At 33.9% G+C, this 14449-nt stretch overlaps 2 protein-coding genes across 2 annotated transcripts; one reads left to right on the top strand and one right to left on the bottom strand.

Annotated features, from left to right (window-relative positions):
• Positions 1–528: 528 nt before the first annotated feature.
• LOC146925257 (Nucleotide/sugar transporter family protein) lies at positions 529–3552 on the top strand. The gene is made up of 7 exons (XM_085710226.1): positions 529–718; positions 1254–1405; positions 1520–1728; positions 2325–2418; positions 2551–2717; positions 2801–2971; positions 3111–3552. The coding sequence occupies exons 1-7, from the start codon at positions 643–645 to the stop codon at positions 3397–3399; spliced, it is 1158 nt and encodes a 385-aa protein (XP_085566352.1). The 5' UTR covers positions 529–642; the 3' UTR covers positions 3400–3552.
• A 1698-nt stretch (positions 3553–5250) lies between these two features.
• Positions 5251–13749, bottom strand: LOC146925256 (GBF-interacting protein 1-like). The gene is made up of 9 exons (XM_085710224.1): positions 13477–13749; positions 12411–12454; positions 11721–11820; positions 11138–11270; positions 10088–10668; positions 9356–9605; positions 7703–8000; positions 6205–6645; positions 5251–5988 (listed from the first exon to the last, which is right to left on the bottom strand). The coding sequence occupies exons 1-9, from the start codon at positions 13733–13735 to the stop codon at positions 5698–5700; spliced, it is 2397 nt and encodes a 798-aa protein (XP_085566350.1). The 5' UTR covers positions 13736–13749; the 3' UTR covers positions 5251–5697.
• Between the last annotated feature and the right edge of the window lie 700 nt (positions 13750–14449).

The following is a 14449-nucleotide window of genomic DNA, read 5'->3' as shown; positions in this document are numbered from 1 at the left end:
TATATCCAATATATATGCATTTCAGTTAAAATCCGATGATTTATTTATTTTTAATAATAAAATCAGATGAAACTTTTACATCAAGTTTAGTGTGATGAAATGAAATCTTATGATAAGCAATCTCAACCGAAAAAGTAAATCAAGGTGGTTGTTACACGTGTATTGACTGTTTCATAATGTTGCAACAATATTCCATGTATCATGATCATGTTACCTTAGCTTCTCCGTAAATCAAAATTTACATCAATTCCTTATCATACAACAAACAAGTGTTACTAATAATACACTCAACATATTTTATCTCTGAGAAACACTTGTTCAGATGAAATGCAATAATATTCTTTTGTAGAACACAAAGCAAATTAAATCTACTTTTCTTTTTACTTTTTTCTCTTTTTCTTTTAAAAACTCCTCCTTGAAGAATGGACATTATTTTGTTTATATGATACTCCAAGATTGATGGATTGTATTTTAAGCTACTTGGCATAATAATTCACATTTATATGACCCTTTTACCTTTGCAATTCTGTTTTAGCTTTTTTTGTGTGTAACTGTTACAGAACTGTGTTTTACAAAAGGTGTTTAATAAATAAGAATTTAGATTAAATATGTGATCTAAGTCCATGAATAAGCTTGGTTGTTATGGGATTGTTGGATTCACTGTTGGGAGATGGACGAAAATTTATCAAAAGAAAAGACAGTGATGCAGGAGAAACAGGTTTTTTTTCTTTCTGAATTTCTTAGTTCATATTTGATTGTAATTGAGTTTTGTATTTGATTTATATAAAAAATTGGTTTTTGCCTCCTTCCATGTATTCCTGACTCTCTATGATTGGCTTTTCACATTTGTGTTCAATTCTTAATGGATTTATCAAAAAATAATCTGATTCTGTTTTAAAATATGCCTAAATATCAGCAGTTTGAAAAGGGATTATTAGTCTTTTGAGTGTTATTTTCTGTTTTTTCAAATTTTGGATGATATTTGTTATGCTAAGAGTAAGGTATAAATCTGAATTTGGATTATATGTTACACTCAACCAAGCAATAAAAGATTAAGTCTTCTCCTCCAAAAAATATTTCATATTTGGTTTGCACAGTCTAAATCATAAGTTTGTAACATTACTTTCTTTTTCTCTCCTACTTTCATTAGTTTATATTATGTTCCATCATAATTGAATTACATAATGATGCTGATCATAAATAGGGTTTTTTAAAACCTAATGCAGTGTTCTCATCATGGTTGAAATTATCAGGTAAAGCACTGGAAGAACTAAGATCTTCTCTCTACAATGAGCTCCGAACCTCGGAAGGAGCCAAGCGCCAACAACAAAGATATTGCGGACCAGTGGTCGCATTATCCTTCAACTTCATGGTTGCTGTTGGGATCATCATGGCAAACAAATTGGTCTGTACAAATTCCTTCTCATATTGCATGTATGTTATTTTTATCATTGCTATGACATATTAGCAAGAATGAAATACTTCTCTTGAAGTTTTGATATAACTTTATTGTTGATAGGTGATGGGAAGAGTTGGCTTCAACTTCCCAATTTTCCTCACATTTGTTCACTACATCACTGCATGGATTCTCCTTGCAATTTTCAAGGCACTTTCGGTGCTTCCTGTGTCTCCTCCATCTAAAACAACTCCATTCTCTTCTATATTTGCACTTGGTGCTGTTATGGCTTTTGCATCTGGTCTTGCAAACACCAGCCTCAAGTATAACAGGTTCATGTTTTTGCTCTACATGTTTATCAGGCAAAGTTGCATCAGTCCTTTGTTTATTTTTCATACCAAATTAGTCATTGACTTTTAATAATGTTTAGACTGTTGAACCAATTTTCATTACTGACCTAATGTTCAGTCATTATGTTTCAAATTTGTAAATGTGGTCATTGAATGATATATATACTATAAAGAATGTTTCAGTTCTCAGCACCAAAATTAAATCCATGTTGACAACAACAAAGTCACAATCATATATTAAAACGAAAAAAAAGATTATGTTAATTGTCATGGATTTTTTTTAAAGGTTAATTGTGATGGATTAGATATTATAATAGTCATTATGATGTATTTTAAATGTTATCATGATGAATAGAAGATATAATTTATTTCCTTGAATGGTCAAGTAAGATTTTTGGTAACGTGCATAGATGAAGAATTAAGTTTGGTCTAATATTGTTGATGTAATGATGTTTTAAACATAAATGACTAACTTATGATAAAAAGAAGATAAAAGAACCTAATTGAAACTTAAGCTGGTGAAGTTTTGTCTAGTTTGGTGCTTCCTTTCCTTTTTGCTGACAGTTCAGTTCATGCAGTGTTGGTTTCTACCAAATGGCTAAGATTGCTGTTACTCCAACAATTGTTCTGGCAGAGTTCATACTTTTCAGAAAAACCATTTCTTCAAAAAAGGTCAAAAATAAGCTCTTCAGCTTCTTTTTATTCTCTCTTTTATAAACCATTTCAAATATATGGAAAAGAACTATTCCATACAATTATTTTTTATGCACTAATTAATCATGTAATTGGAATGCAATGATCCAGGTTTTGGCTTTGGCTGCTGTATCAGCTGGTGTAGCAGTTGCAACTGTGTCGGATTTAGAGTTCAATTTATTTGGTGCTATAGTTGCAATTATATGGATAATTCCAAGTGCCATAAATAAAATTTTATGGTCTAATTTACAGCAGCAAGGAAACTGGACAGCTTTGGCGTAAGTATTAGCAAACACTAACCAATTTCTCTTTTGTAAAATTAAGTTGTCAAAAACTAGACTTAAAAACTTTCTCATTGTAGATTGATGTGGAAGACTACACCTATCACAGTTTTCTTTCTAGGAGCTTTGATGCCTTGGATTGATCCACCAGGAGTCCTATCGTTCAAGTGGGATGTAAACAACTCATCTGCAATTTTGATATCTGCTCTCCTCGGTTTTCTCTTACAGTGGTCAGGTGCCTTGGCATTAGGGTAAGACTACTTTCAAGTTTCAATAAAAATAAATAAATAGTGATACACCCTTTTTGACACAGAATTCTACTTCTAATAGTGTTGTGTTTTGTTTAAGTAAGGTTAAGATTTGCTAAGATATTATTATCAATCAATGCAGGGCAACTTCTGCTACGACTCATGTTGTTTTAGGACAGTTTAAGACCTGTGTTATTCTGTTGGGAGGCTATCTGTTATTCGACTCAGATCCGGGGATTGTGAGCATTGGCGGAGCGGTTGTTGCTCTCACTGGAATGTCGGTTTACACAACATTTAACTTGCAAGAGTCTCAAGAAAATACAAGCAAGCAGCTTCCGAAGCATAGTTTGCCTTCAACACAGCAAAAACCAGCTAGTGAAGACAACAAAGATTTTAGTGTAAATATTACCAACAATAACATTGTTGTCTGAGGAGTCATATAATCTATGACATATGAGTGAATTCCACAACCAATTTCTTCAAACACTATTAGGCAATTCAGGTTCAATTCCATTTTGCAGCAAGGTTTTTTAAATAGACAGAGCAAACATAGTATTCAATCATTTAAATTTTGTTCAAGATTATTTTGGGATGGCTTTTTCTCGAAGTTCCACTGCGGTCTATTAATTTGTTAAAGCGAAAATTAGACTCAGTGACATGAATGTTCAAAGACTTTAGGGCACATCTTAAATTTAGAAAATCATGGACTACCGTGCGTCACAAAATAATCTCGAAGCAACTGGTTAATGGAAACAACCACGATAGTATTACCAACCTAATGATTGGTAAAATTAGGTTGAAAGAGATCAATATGGTATTAAGAGAGTTAACAACTTAACTGCTAGAGACTCGAGCAGTATGAGGGATAAATGGAAATGGAAATATAAATAGTGCAGTGGGTGAATGTAGTGGGTATGGAAGATTATTGTGGGAATCATTATGGTTAGACAAAGAAAAATCGTAATCCAAGCAATAATCTTGCATACCCACTACAATTGACCTATCTGAATTTTTTTACTACTAAACCATAACAAACTTTTCAATTAAGCATCCTAACCCACTCTTTATTTACCGTTGAACCATACCGTAGTTTTTATTCAACGGTTAAATTATTAAACCCATTGATATTTTAAAGTCTTATCAATGAGAATGGATCCATTGACTCCAAAAATAAGTATAAAGAGTTACTTCAAATCATTCATCTTAATCATAATTAATGATTAGGATTAATTGATAATAATCGTTATGGTGAGGGTTTTTTACTCCTTATTTCAACTATGACAACTATATACCCAGTGTTACTTAATTCTTCTATTATCTTTGTATTTCTCAACCTTCGACAACCTTACAATTCCTCAATTTCGAGTTTGATTTTGATTTTTTAAAGATTGAGTCTCATTCACTATTCTGGTTTTTGCTTTCATGGAATTGGAATTCATGGGTCTCTGCCTTTTGTGATTGATGTTCGAATGGCAGACAGCAACATAAACAAATTTAGCTAACCTTCCTAAATAGAAAAGGTAAAAACGCAAAAAAGAAAAGGAAGGAAAAAAAAAACAAATCCGGTGAATTGCCGTTGATAGAAAAAGAGTGATGTCTATGTGTATTGTTGTTGGACTAAAACGAAAATTTGATATATTTAGAAGAACTAAAAACATATTTAACCCTACTCTTCATCATTACATAATAACCTTTTTTTTTCCTTATCCCTCATACTCGGGTCTGCCCAAAAAATAACCCAAGTTAAATTCTTAAAATCGCTCATTTGAAATGCAATTAAATCCTATATAAAATACTGGATGTCTTGGTACATAACAAGGATTAGTCCTATAGCGGATCTAGAAAAACTAAACCTTAATTTACAATGAAGGAGCAAAACACAATATACAAAAGGAATATTGAAAACTTAGTTTTTAAAATGATTGTTTTCTAGTCTGGCTCTCAGCGCCAAACTATACAAGCTTCCAAAAATGCTATCAATATGGGCTTTCCGACACCGTTAACGGTAATTTGTGGTGTTGAAATTGACTGATAACTATTAAAGACAAAAGGTGACATATGTAGGAAAACACAAAAATGTCATTCGCAGTTACTTGCCTAATGAAAGATTGTTAAAACCCACATATTTGACTCAATGCTGCAAAAAAATTATAAACTTAGAAGTTGCTAACGAAAAGAAACCGGACAAATAAATTTATCCACATGTGCACTCCCTCCATTAGATAATAAGAGCTCCAGCTGCACGAAGGATAGCACATAAAAACCCGAAGTTCGAAAATGAGTTGCTGAAGAAAAATAGATTCTACAATTGTCATTAACCATATAGAACAGTATAATTCAATGTCTTCAGCTATCAAAATGTAGTATACAGGTGAGAATTGAGAACGGAAAAATTGAAAAATCTCACCAACTCTATTGAACTCTTGGCTTAGTATAATATCATCAGGAATTACTAAGGTCCTTATAGCAACAACTACATGTTTCTAAGGGGGGAAAGAACATGTGAGGGATGAATAAACTGAACCTCGAAAATAAAAATAAATATAAAACCTGCAACTAGCAGCACCCTTCAAAATCGTCAGCACCAAAAACAGTTACTAATTTCTTTTCTCATTTTTTGGCCGCATTTGTTATTTACACTTCAGATCAGGCCAGTGTTCATTCTTCATGGATTTGAGCACATCATATGTGCATTTTAACAATATGGCACCAAGAAAATGTTTCCCATCCTAAAAATTAGAATTCCAATTGATCTGAGAAGGCGGTAGCTGCTGATAAGATCCTGGAGGCGGGCCTACAGTTTCAACAGGCCCAGCGACAGCTTGAGACTGCTGCAAAAGGGTAGAAGGTGAAGTTACTGTCTGCCCTGGTTGATAGATACCGGGAAATGCTCCGTGAGCAGCCTGTGTCTGGGGGAAGGTGAGATGTTGCCCTTGAGGGGCAAGGTTATATAGAGAATTAAGTTGCAAACCGGACATATCTTGGCCTGGTGCATGTATCCACACAGCAGAGCCTTCACTCTGCAGAAAAAAAAAATTGAAAAATAAGAAAACAAGTTTAATAACTACAGAAAATCCAAGTATTTCAATAAAAAATTGATGAATCAAATGTAGACTCAATAACAAAATAATATTGATAATGTTGAAGCCAGAGTCTGTAAAATTCTTCTATTTATTTTTTGAAGAAATAGGCACAGATGGATGGAAAGGAAAAAAAACAGCAATAAGTAAACCAACCAGTTGTCCAGTTGTGTAGATCTGGTTTTCTTTCAACTGAGACACTGCAGTATCTTCATTTCCGGCAGAGCTTCCAGTATTCACGGTCGGACTAGGAGCATATCCAACAGGTGGAGTGATATATGATCCCGAAGGAATTCCAATATGAGCCATATTTCCTGTGTTCGCTCCAGCCTTGAATTGCGGGAGAGGGAACTTGATCCCAGCAGCTGCAGCCGCGGCTGGTAGATACATGTTGCCAGCTGATGGCTGTTGAGGGAAACCATTGTGGCTTAAAAATTGATGCATTGGAGACAGGTAAATTGGGGGGTAATAGGGGCCATATGGGAAGAAGTTAGCTGGGTATGGTGGCCTAAAATAAGAAACGGGCTGTGGAGAAACAGGTATAGAGCTCTGTAGAGGTGGAGTTGGGCTGGGAGACACAGCCTGAGAACTTGCAGTCTGCAATGTTTAAAGAATGACAGAGATATTAGGGAAAATAAATGTATGTGTGTGAGTGTGTGTATAACCAACCAACAAATGGATTAATAATTAAATATAAGGAAATTAAATAAATCAAAAACACATAAATTTCTTCTGAAGAAAAGAAAATGCAAAGATAAACTTAAATTTGTGTTTGAAACGTACTAGAACCAATTGATTTCCAATCTCAAGTTTATTCTTCAATGCAAAGATAAACTTAAGTTTATTCTTTGTAAGGAATTTGATTTCCTTAAATTCTTTTTCATTGACCAGTTATCCCTTTTCATTGACCAGTAGCTAACTTTGTCTAAATTTGTACAGAAGAAAACAATGCAAAATTAAACTTAGTTTATGTTGTTTGAAGTAAGCATGGAGTTGACTAAACATGGTCCTTTAAGTTTATTCTTTGTAAGGAATTTGATTTCCTTACATTCCTTTTCATTGACCAGTTATTCCTTTTCATTGACCAGTAACTAACTTTGTCTAAATTTGTACAGAAGAAAACAAAATGCAAAATTAAACCTAGTTTATGTTGTTTGAAGTAAGCATGGAGTTGACTAAACATGGTCCAAGATGTGTAGTTTAGACATTACATGACACAATCCAAGCCTGTCAACAAATAAACTACTGAATAATAGAATTGAACCTTCAAACAATACCAAGGGCTTAATATATGCTTAATTTTAAAAAATATTAAGCATAAAATTGACCAGCTAAAATGACGCTCTTTCTTTTCAAGATACTTTCATTTGTTGCAGAGTTTTCAATCATAAAGTCCGGGAAATCACCTCAGAGCAAATAGCTTTTAGTATAAAGAAAAACAGATATATACTCTAAAAAACAAAATAAATAAACAAATACAAGTATTAGTGCAAATTAATGTGAGAGGAAAGTTAATAACCTTTCCAACCATATGAATACAAGTCAGTATCAGAACACCGAAACCAAAAAGATAGTATTAAGACATAGGGAAATATAATTTGAATAAATATCAAGTAGATGAAAATCTTAAGAAATACATGATGGAGGAACTTACAACAAAGGAAGGGAAGTGTGGTGTTTCTTGCGCCTGAAGCTCACTACCCTCAAATTGAACTTGCTGAGTCCCTAACATGGTAGACATGAAATTCAAACCATAGTTTTGAGCACTTTGAACAGTCAGAATTGGATGGCCCTCGGGAGTTAACAATACCTCCTGCTTTGGCTGCTCAATCTTTGAATCATTACCAGTTATAGATATGCCTTCAGAAGCTAGTGTCTCTTTAATTAAATAAGATGAAGAATGTGCATGATCAAGATGATCTCCGTGTTCGGGCAATGGCACGCTTTGGTTGCTACATCAAAACAAGAAATACCATCAAAACATTGATTACAACATGGCATCAAGATGATCTTCCTTTTTTATAAGAGGAGGATTAATCAATTAATGCAATCAAAATAATTCATAAAAGAACCTATACACCTTTCTAGCACCAACTTTTAGGTTCATTATAGTTATTCTTTGGGCTTTGTTTGGAAATTGGGAGGGTAAGGGAAGGCAGGGTTTGAGGGGAAAGAGGAGAGAATGAAGGGGAAGGGGGGATAGTCTCACATTGCATGAGTTTATTTTCTCCATGGAATTAAAACCCCTAATTTGGGGTAACTCAAAAAGATGAATTGGGGGAGACTTTAGAGGGTTGTGGAGAGCTTTAAAAACCAAATCATTTCTTTGTCTATGATACTCTCAAACAAACCAAAAAAACATTCGCCATAAACCTTCCCCTCCACACCTCTCAAAAACTCTCCCAAACAAACACTGGCTTTCATTCCCCTTATCATTCCCATCAAACCCTTCTCCTCTCCTCCCTACTTTCATTCCCCTTCTCATTCCCATCAAACCCTTCTCCTCTCCTCCCTACTCTCAAACATCCCTTAATGAAGAGGTTTAATATACTTCCTCCGTCCCAAAATGTAAGGAAAAAAAAAACTCACTTTCTTTGTCCAAAAATGTAAGCAAAACAGACAAACTTTAAACCTATTTAATCTTGTTTTTTTAAAAAAAAAAAACATATTTTCCAAGAAAAACTTTTGCTTAAACTCATGAAATTAAATGCAAAATACATTCAATTTTATCTCTCTTCCATTTTCTCCATAATCAATAGCCAATGAAAATTGTTCTTACATCTTCCCATGAAACTTATTCCAAAGAAAACACAAAAAACTATACTCCAAATTCTTACTCCCTTCGTTTCAAAATGAGTGTCGTTTTAGGTGTTTACACATATTAAGAAATGCAATGATTAAAAGAAAGAGAATGGTTATTTTACAAAATTATCCTTATTAACTATTGGTTAGTTTTAAAAGTAATACTTTGGAAGTAGTGTGCAGAGTATAATTGGAGGGTACAATTGAAAAGAAAAAGTTATTATTGCATTGGAAACTGAAAACGACACTCATTTTGAAACAAATTGTTTTTGCTAAAGCGGCACTCATTTTGAAACGGAGGGAGTATGTTTTAGTTTTCTTAATAAGTGTGATTTGATTTTTTTTTTGCTTACAATTTGAGACGGAGGGAGTAAGATAATAAATCTAAGTAAACCCAACCATACATCACTCATACACCATTTAAAAGGTGTGAGAGGGAACAAAAAAATCTCTAATTTGCCATGCAAAGAAAAGCACATACATTAGGATCATATAAATTACAAACCTTGAATTAACAGTTTCAGCATTCACTGAAGAAGATTCAGGAGTGGGAGAAGTGCTATTGTCACAACCAGTTACACTGCTAGATTTTTCACTTGGATCAAAAGTATCGAAGCTTCCAAATGTCAGACCACCTTTTAAAGCCTCAGGCACTTGGAAATGGTTTGGAAAAGTAACATGTTGCCTCAACTCAGTTGACTGCACAGGAGCTTCTGAAGTTGAGACCTCTGTGACATTGGCTGTTTTAGAAACATCTGCAAACGCATCGACAGGCATTTTTATAAAAGTAATACAATTAGAGAAAAATCAAAAAGAATGGAGCGGAAAAAAAAAATTAATAACAGAATTTTAGGTGACTCAGGATTTTGTCAGTATGATTCCATCAAATGTGGGATTATTTCAGCACAAAAAAAATCTGGGAGTTAACTGATAGGAGCAAAATCCAAACACGAACAATCAGGCTGATTTTCCCTTGAAATATCTTCAGAAAAGGTTTCAAAGATTTTTTTCCCATACTTTGGCTAGACCCGGTGGGCTTTACTTCAGTTCAATTACTCTCGAGGGATAATATTGTCCTCCAATACCAGGGAAAACAATGACCATATACATCTGGTAAAATTGTTTCGATAAAAAAATTAAAGACTAAACCTACCTAAACCAGAAATTGAGGAGATGGAAACAGTTACGTCAAACAATTTCTTTATAAGATTTAACAGGTATGGAATAAAAACTTTACCTTGAGGTGGTTGGCTAACGCAACTGGAAGTCAATGATGAAGACGATGAGAGTTGCAAGGGCTCAGATAACCGGTTACTTTCAACTTCATTTGACTTTGGTATTGCATTCGGGTTGCTTGTTGAATTCATGGACCCGGACTTATCATTCTCGGATGCTGATAAATCACCAGCTTCTTCAAGTTTGTTTCCTTTAACATGATTTGGCCCAGCAGATATCCGGTCACTCCCTACTTCCCTACTGACAGCACCGCCAACACCAGGAATCTGGGAGATAGATGGTGCCAGCACAGGATCTGAAGAGGAACAAACACCCGGTACAGAAATTTGATGTTGATCAGAACTTGAGAGAGATTTTCCTTGGTCAGTTCTTGTAATTGAGGCAAAGGTTTGAGTAGGAGAAGTGGTTGCTGCAAGAACAACAGCTTGAGGTTGCACAGTTTCTTGATTGACAGTGTCATTAGAAGCTGAACTGCTTTGTGGGACACTAACAACACTACCTATGAGAGATTGGCCAGAAGAACCGTGACCAGACTTCCCATTGGATTGATTTGCAGCACTACGGGGTGCAACAGCTGAACCTCTGCAATTGAAGAATCGTGAGATATTATCAAGTTGCTCATGCAAGCCACTTGTCAAATAAACTGCATCAGTAAATCCAAAATCAAGTAGGAAATTACTTCAATATAGTAGTTATTACACAGTTATGAAACAATAGAGAGCGCTAATGATTTTTAATGAACAAGAAATTTTGTGCATGATCTATTGATTGAACGTTATATTTGTAAAAGGTTCACTCAGAAGGAAAAAAATTACCAGAATGAATGAGATTTGGTTAGAATTTCAAATGCAAACAAACAAATACAAAAGGGATATCAATTATCACCTTACTTTGTTTTTCTTTCGTTTTTTTACTAATTTTGTGACTTGCCTTGCTTCTTATCGTTAAACAGGAAATTAATAAACATTTTCTTTCCGCTATTATATTTTCTTATAATCAGAGATAGTATGGTTAGATAAACAAGTTAAGAAAATATAATAGAAATTACAACCTTGAGGCTTGGGGTGCTGCATTAGTGTTTTTCTGTAAATCTGGCTGAGTAGAGGAAGCATGAGTTCTCTCTGCAATGTGATGGACTCCATTTTCCCTTCGAATAGGAAGGTTCCTCCCACCACCACCACCATCTAGCAAGAGATGTTTGAAAGAAAAGGAACAACTAATGAGCTAATAAAATAAGCAGGAAATTTTATGATGATTATGATGATGAATAGGACAGATCTCTATAATATGGAAAAGATAACTGCAATAGCATCAAAAGATAAAAGTGGGGACAGAGTGCTAGTTTATTTCATCTTGATTGATTAAAAAGGGAGTATAATAGAGCTCATGCAAAACGAAATTAAAGTATAATTCTCAGGTCGTAGTTGAAATATCTCATAAATTATTTTAGGAGGAGAGAACCACCTAGTGTAGACGTCATACAAACACACACACACAAAACTAACTAGTAGTTGCATTCCAAAAGTATTTTACAGACTGATTTTCTTGGTGACCTTAAGAATCTTCATAAACGAAGCAGAGGACAACATAAACAAATCCTACTATCTAGCCTCTAAAAAGTATGAAAAATGTACCAGGAAAGTTTGAGGAATAGCCCCCCGAAAAACCTCTTGCTCCCCTCCCCTGTCCACGTTGTTTTGATCTAGACTCCTCAGAAACCCTGCTGCTCAATCCCTACAATGGCCAAGTTAAAAACAAATCAGTTACGGCTAATAAACATCAGAAAAAATTATGGAAACAACTAGACTTAGCAATCACAAAAACACGCATGAAATGTTAAATAACAAGTATACAACCCACTGCAAAACATAAAACAGGTCTTTTACGGTTAGCAAGCAATGTTACATGATTACAGAGTGCATACTAAACGGATGGAATCAAATACCTATTGCAACCATGTATATTCAGCCAGTTAGGGAAAATGAGGATTTTATAACACAATGACAGCTCAAGTGAGCTCATAACACAACAAGAGTGGAAATCTGACGTATATTTAGATGAGAAATCAACTGGATACACCAACCTAACTTTCAAATACAATTAAAAAAATTACACACCAACTTAAATTGTATTGCATATCGAGTTTTTTAAAAATGGTCAATGTTAATATTGTAAGTAATTGTTAGTATTATGCTGGGAGTGGGGATCATCCAACCCTCGACCTCCAATATTACTCTGCTCCTTAACTCCTCTACTAGTAATGGGAAAATACGTAAACTAAATACTAAGAACTAACATTAGGGCAGAGAAAAACAAAATCTTACTTCTTTTCTGCGGTCGCGTCTCCTTCTTACTTCATGAAAAGTATCTGCAAGCAAAAAAATAATAATTCAACAAACCAGTTAATACACCGAACATAAAAACGAAAAACTCAATATCTCAAAGATGACATAAACTATTTATGTTCAAGAAATCATAAATGACTACGTGACATATAGTGCTTCATCAGTTCAGACATTATTTGAGAAACATCAAACATGTACAACAAGAACAACTAAACCCTTCGAAGGGTACTACGGACCTGTTTGGATGGGCTTATTTGAGCTTATCTATTGGCATAAATTTTGCGAGACTGTGTGAGAGAACTTGTGAAAATAGCTTATGACATTGTTCAAAGGCTGTTTTCAGCTTATTTTCATAAGTTCAAAAAAATAGCTTACGAAATCCGCTTATAGCTTATCCAAAAACAATTTATATTTTGCTATCGAAATAGCTAATACAAACAGGGCCTAAATCCCATTTTGTAAGCTTTTAACATCTTAAAATCTCCTTATTTTCAATCATGTTTCCAAGCATTACACAATAAAAAAAGTAAAGAAAAAAAATAAAAAAAATTCACAGTCCAAAAAGCCACACACGGCTTGAGTTAAGACCCTGTTTGGAGAAACAGCTTATTCACAGCTTATAGATAATCACTTATCATGATAAGTGCTTATGTATAAGCTATTTATATAGCAAAAATAAAATAAAGTTTCAATTCTTTTCATATAAAGCTATAAGCTCTTTAAGCTTTCTTGAAGAACTTATGAAAATAAGCCAAAAACAGCTTATGAACAATGTCATAAGCTGTTTTATAAATTCCACCGAACAGTCTCACAAAACTTATGCACGTTCATAAACTCAAATAAGTCAATCCAAAAACCCCTTAAATCAAGAAAACAGTAAAATCAAAATTAAATTAAACGAAATTATTAAAATCAGCTAAACTTAACAAAAACCAAAAAAAATCAGTAACTGTGAATAACAGTGAAGTAAAGATTGAAACTTGCAACGTATAAATAATGAATTAGTGAAAAAGAAAAGCGAATAGTGAAAGAGAAAATGAGAAACCTAAATAGAGAAGCTTTTGAGTAGTTTCATTGGGATCCATGTTTGATTCTTTAAGAACGGAGAAGATTTCGTCGTCGGTGTGTTGTTTTCCGGTGATCTCTCTGATGTCGTGGATGGTTTTCCGTACATTGTTGGGGATCGGAACCCTAGACCCGCCACCACCACCACCGCGGCCGCCGCTCATTCTTTCAGAGAGAGAGAGAGAGACTACTGCCTCTGTGTTTTTAGAGAGAGGAGAGAGAGAAAGAAAAACAAACATTCACGTTGAATCATACCATATCATTTCATAAATATTTTAATTTAATACTTTTAAATGTAAGTAGGGTTACATTTTTACCCACGGTAATTAGGATCTTTAACTTTTTTACTGTGTCTTCTAAAAAACTTGAAAATTGTTGTATACGCATTTGCTTAGGCTGAAAAACACATGTAAATTACTCATATGTCATTCGGTAGTTAACTGCCGAATTATGAAACCGGCTGCAGTTAAATACCGAGAAAAATTTCGGCGGTAAACTACTAAGGAAAGCTTCGAGGAAACTTCAAACCTGTTTTTTTTTGACAAAAACCATAAATTGTCATTATTAATATTTATTGATTTTGAATGTTTCAATCATTATTTTGGTACGTTTCAAATAATTGCAGTATTATTATACATATGCATATATATATCTTAATAAGAATAGCATTTAAATCAGTGTAAAAATTAAGCATTTGCATATTGTTTTACACATTACTTAAATAAAAATAATAAAAAAAAAATCGCTAAAATAATTGTGCACAACGATTTTTTTTATGGTATAGTATGTTGTTATATTTTCTACATTAAAATAATTGTGCACAACGATTTTTTTTAGGGAAAATTACATTGACCTCCCCCGAGGTACATCAAAATGACACTCACACCCCCTCTATTTTAAAACTTGACATTCACCTCCCCTGACTTTGACACTGTTAACCACCGTTAAAGAAC

The sequence above is a fragment of the Medicago sativa genome, chromosome 5 (genome assembly GCF_051527215.1).
Source record: "Medicago sativa cultivar Bolivia chromosome 5, Bolivia_mono, whole genome shotgun sequence".
Taxonomy (NCBI): domain Eukaryota; kingdom Viridiplantae; phylum Streptophyta; class Magnoliopsida; order Fabales; family Fabaceae; genus Medicago; species Medicago sativa.
This window is presented reverse-complemented; position numbering and strand designations above follow the sequence as displayed.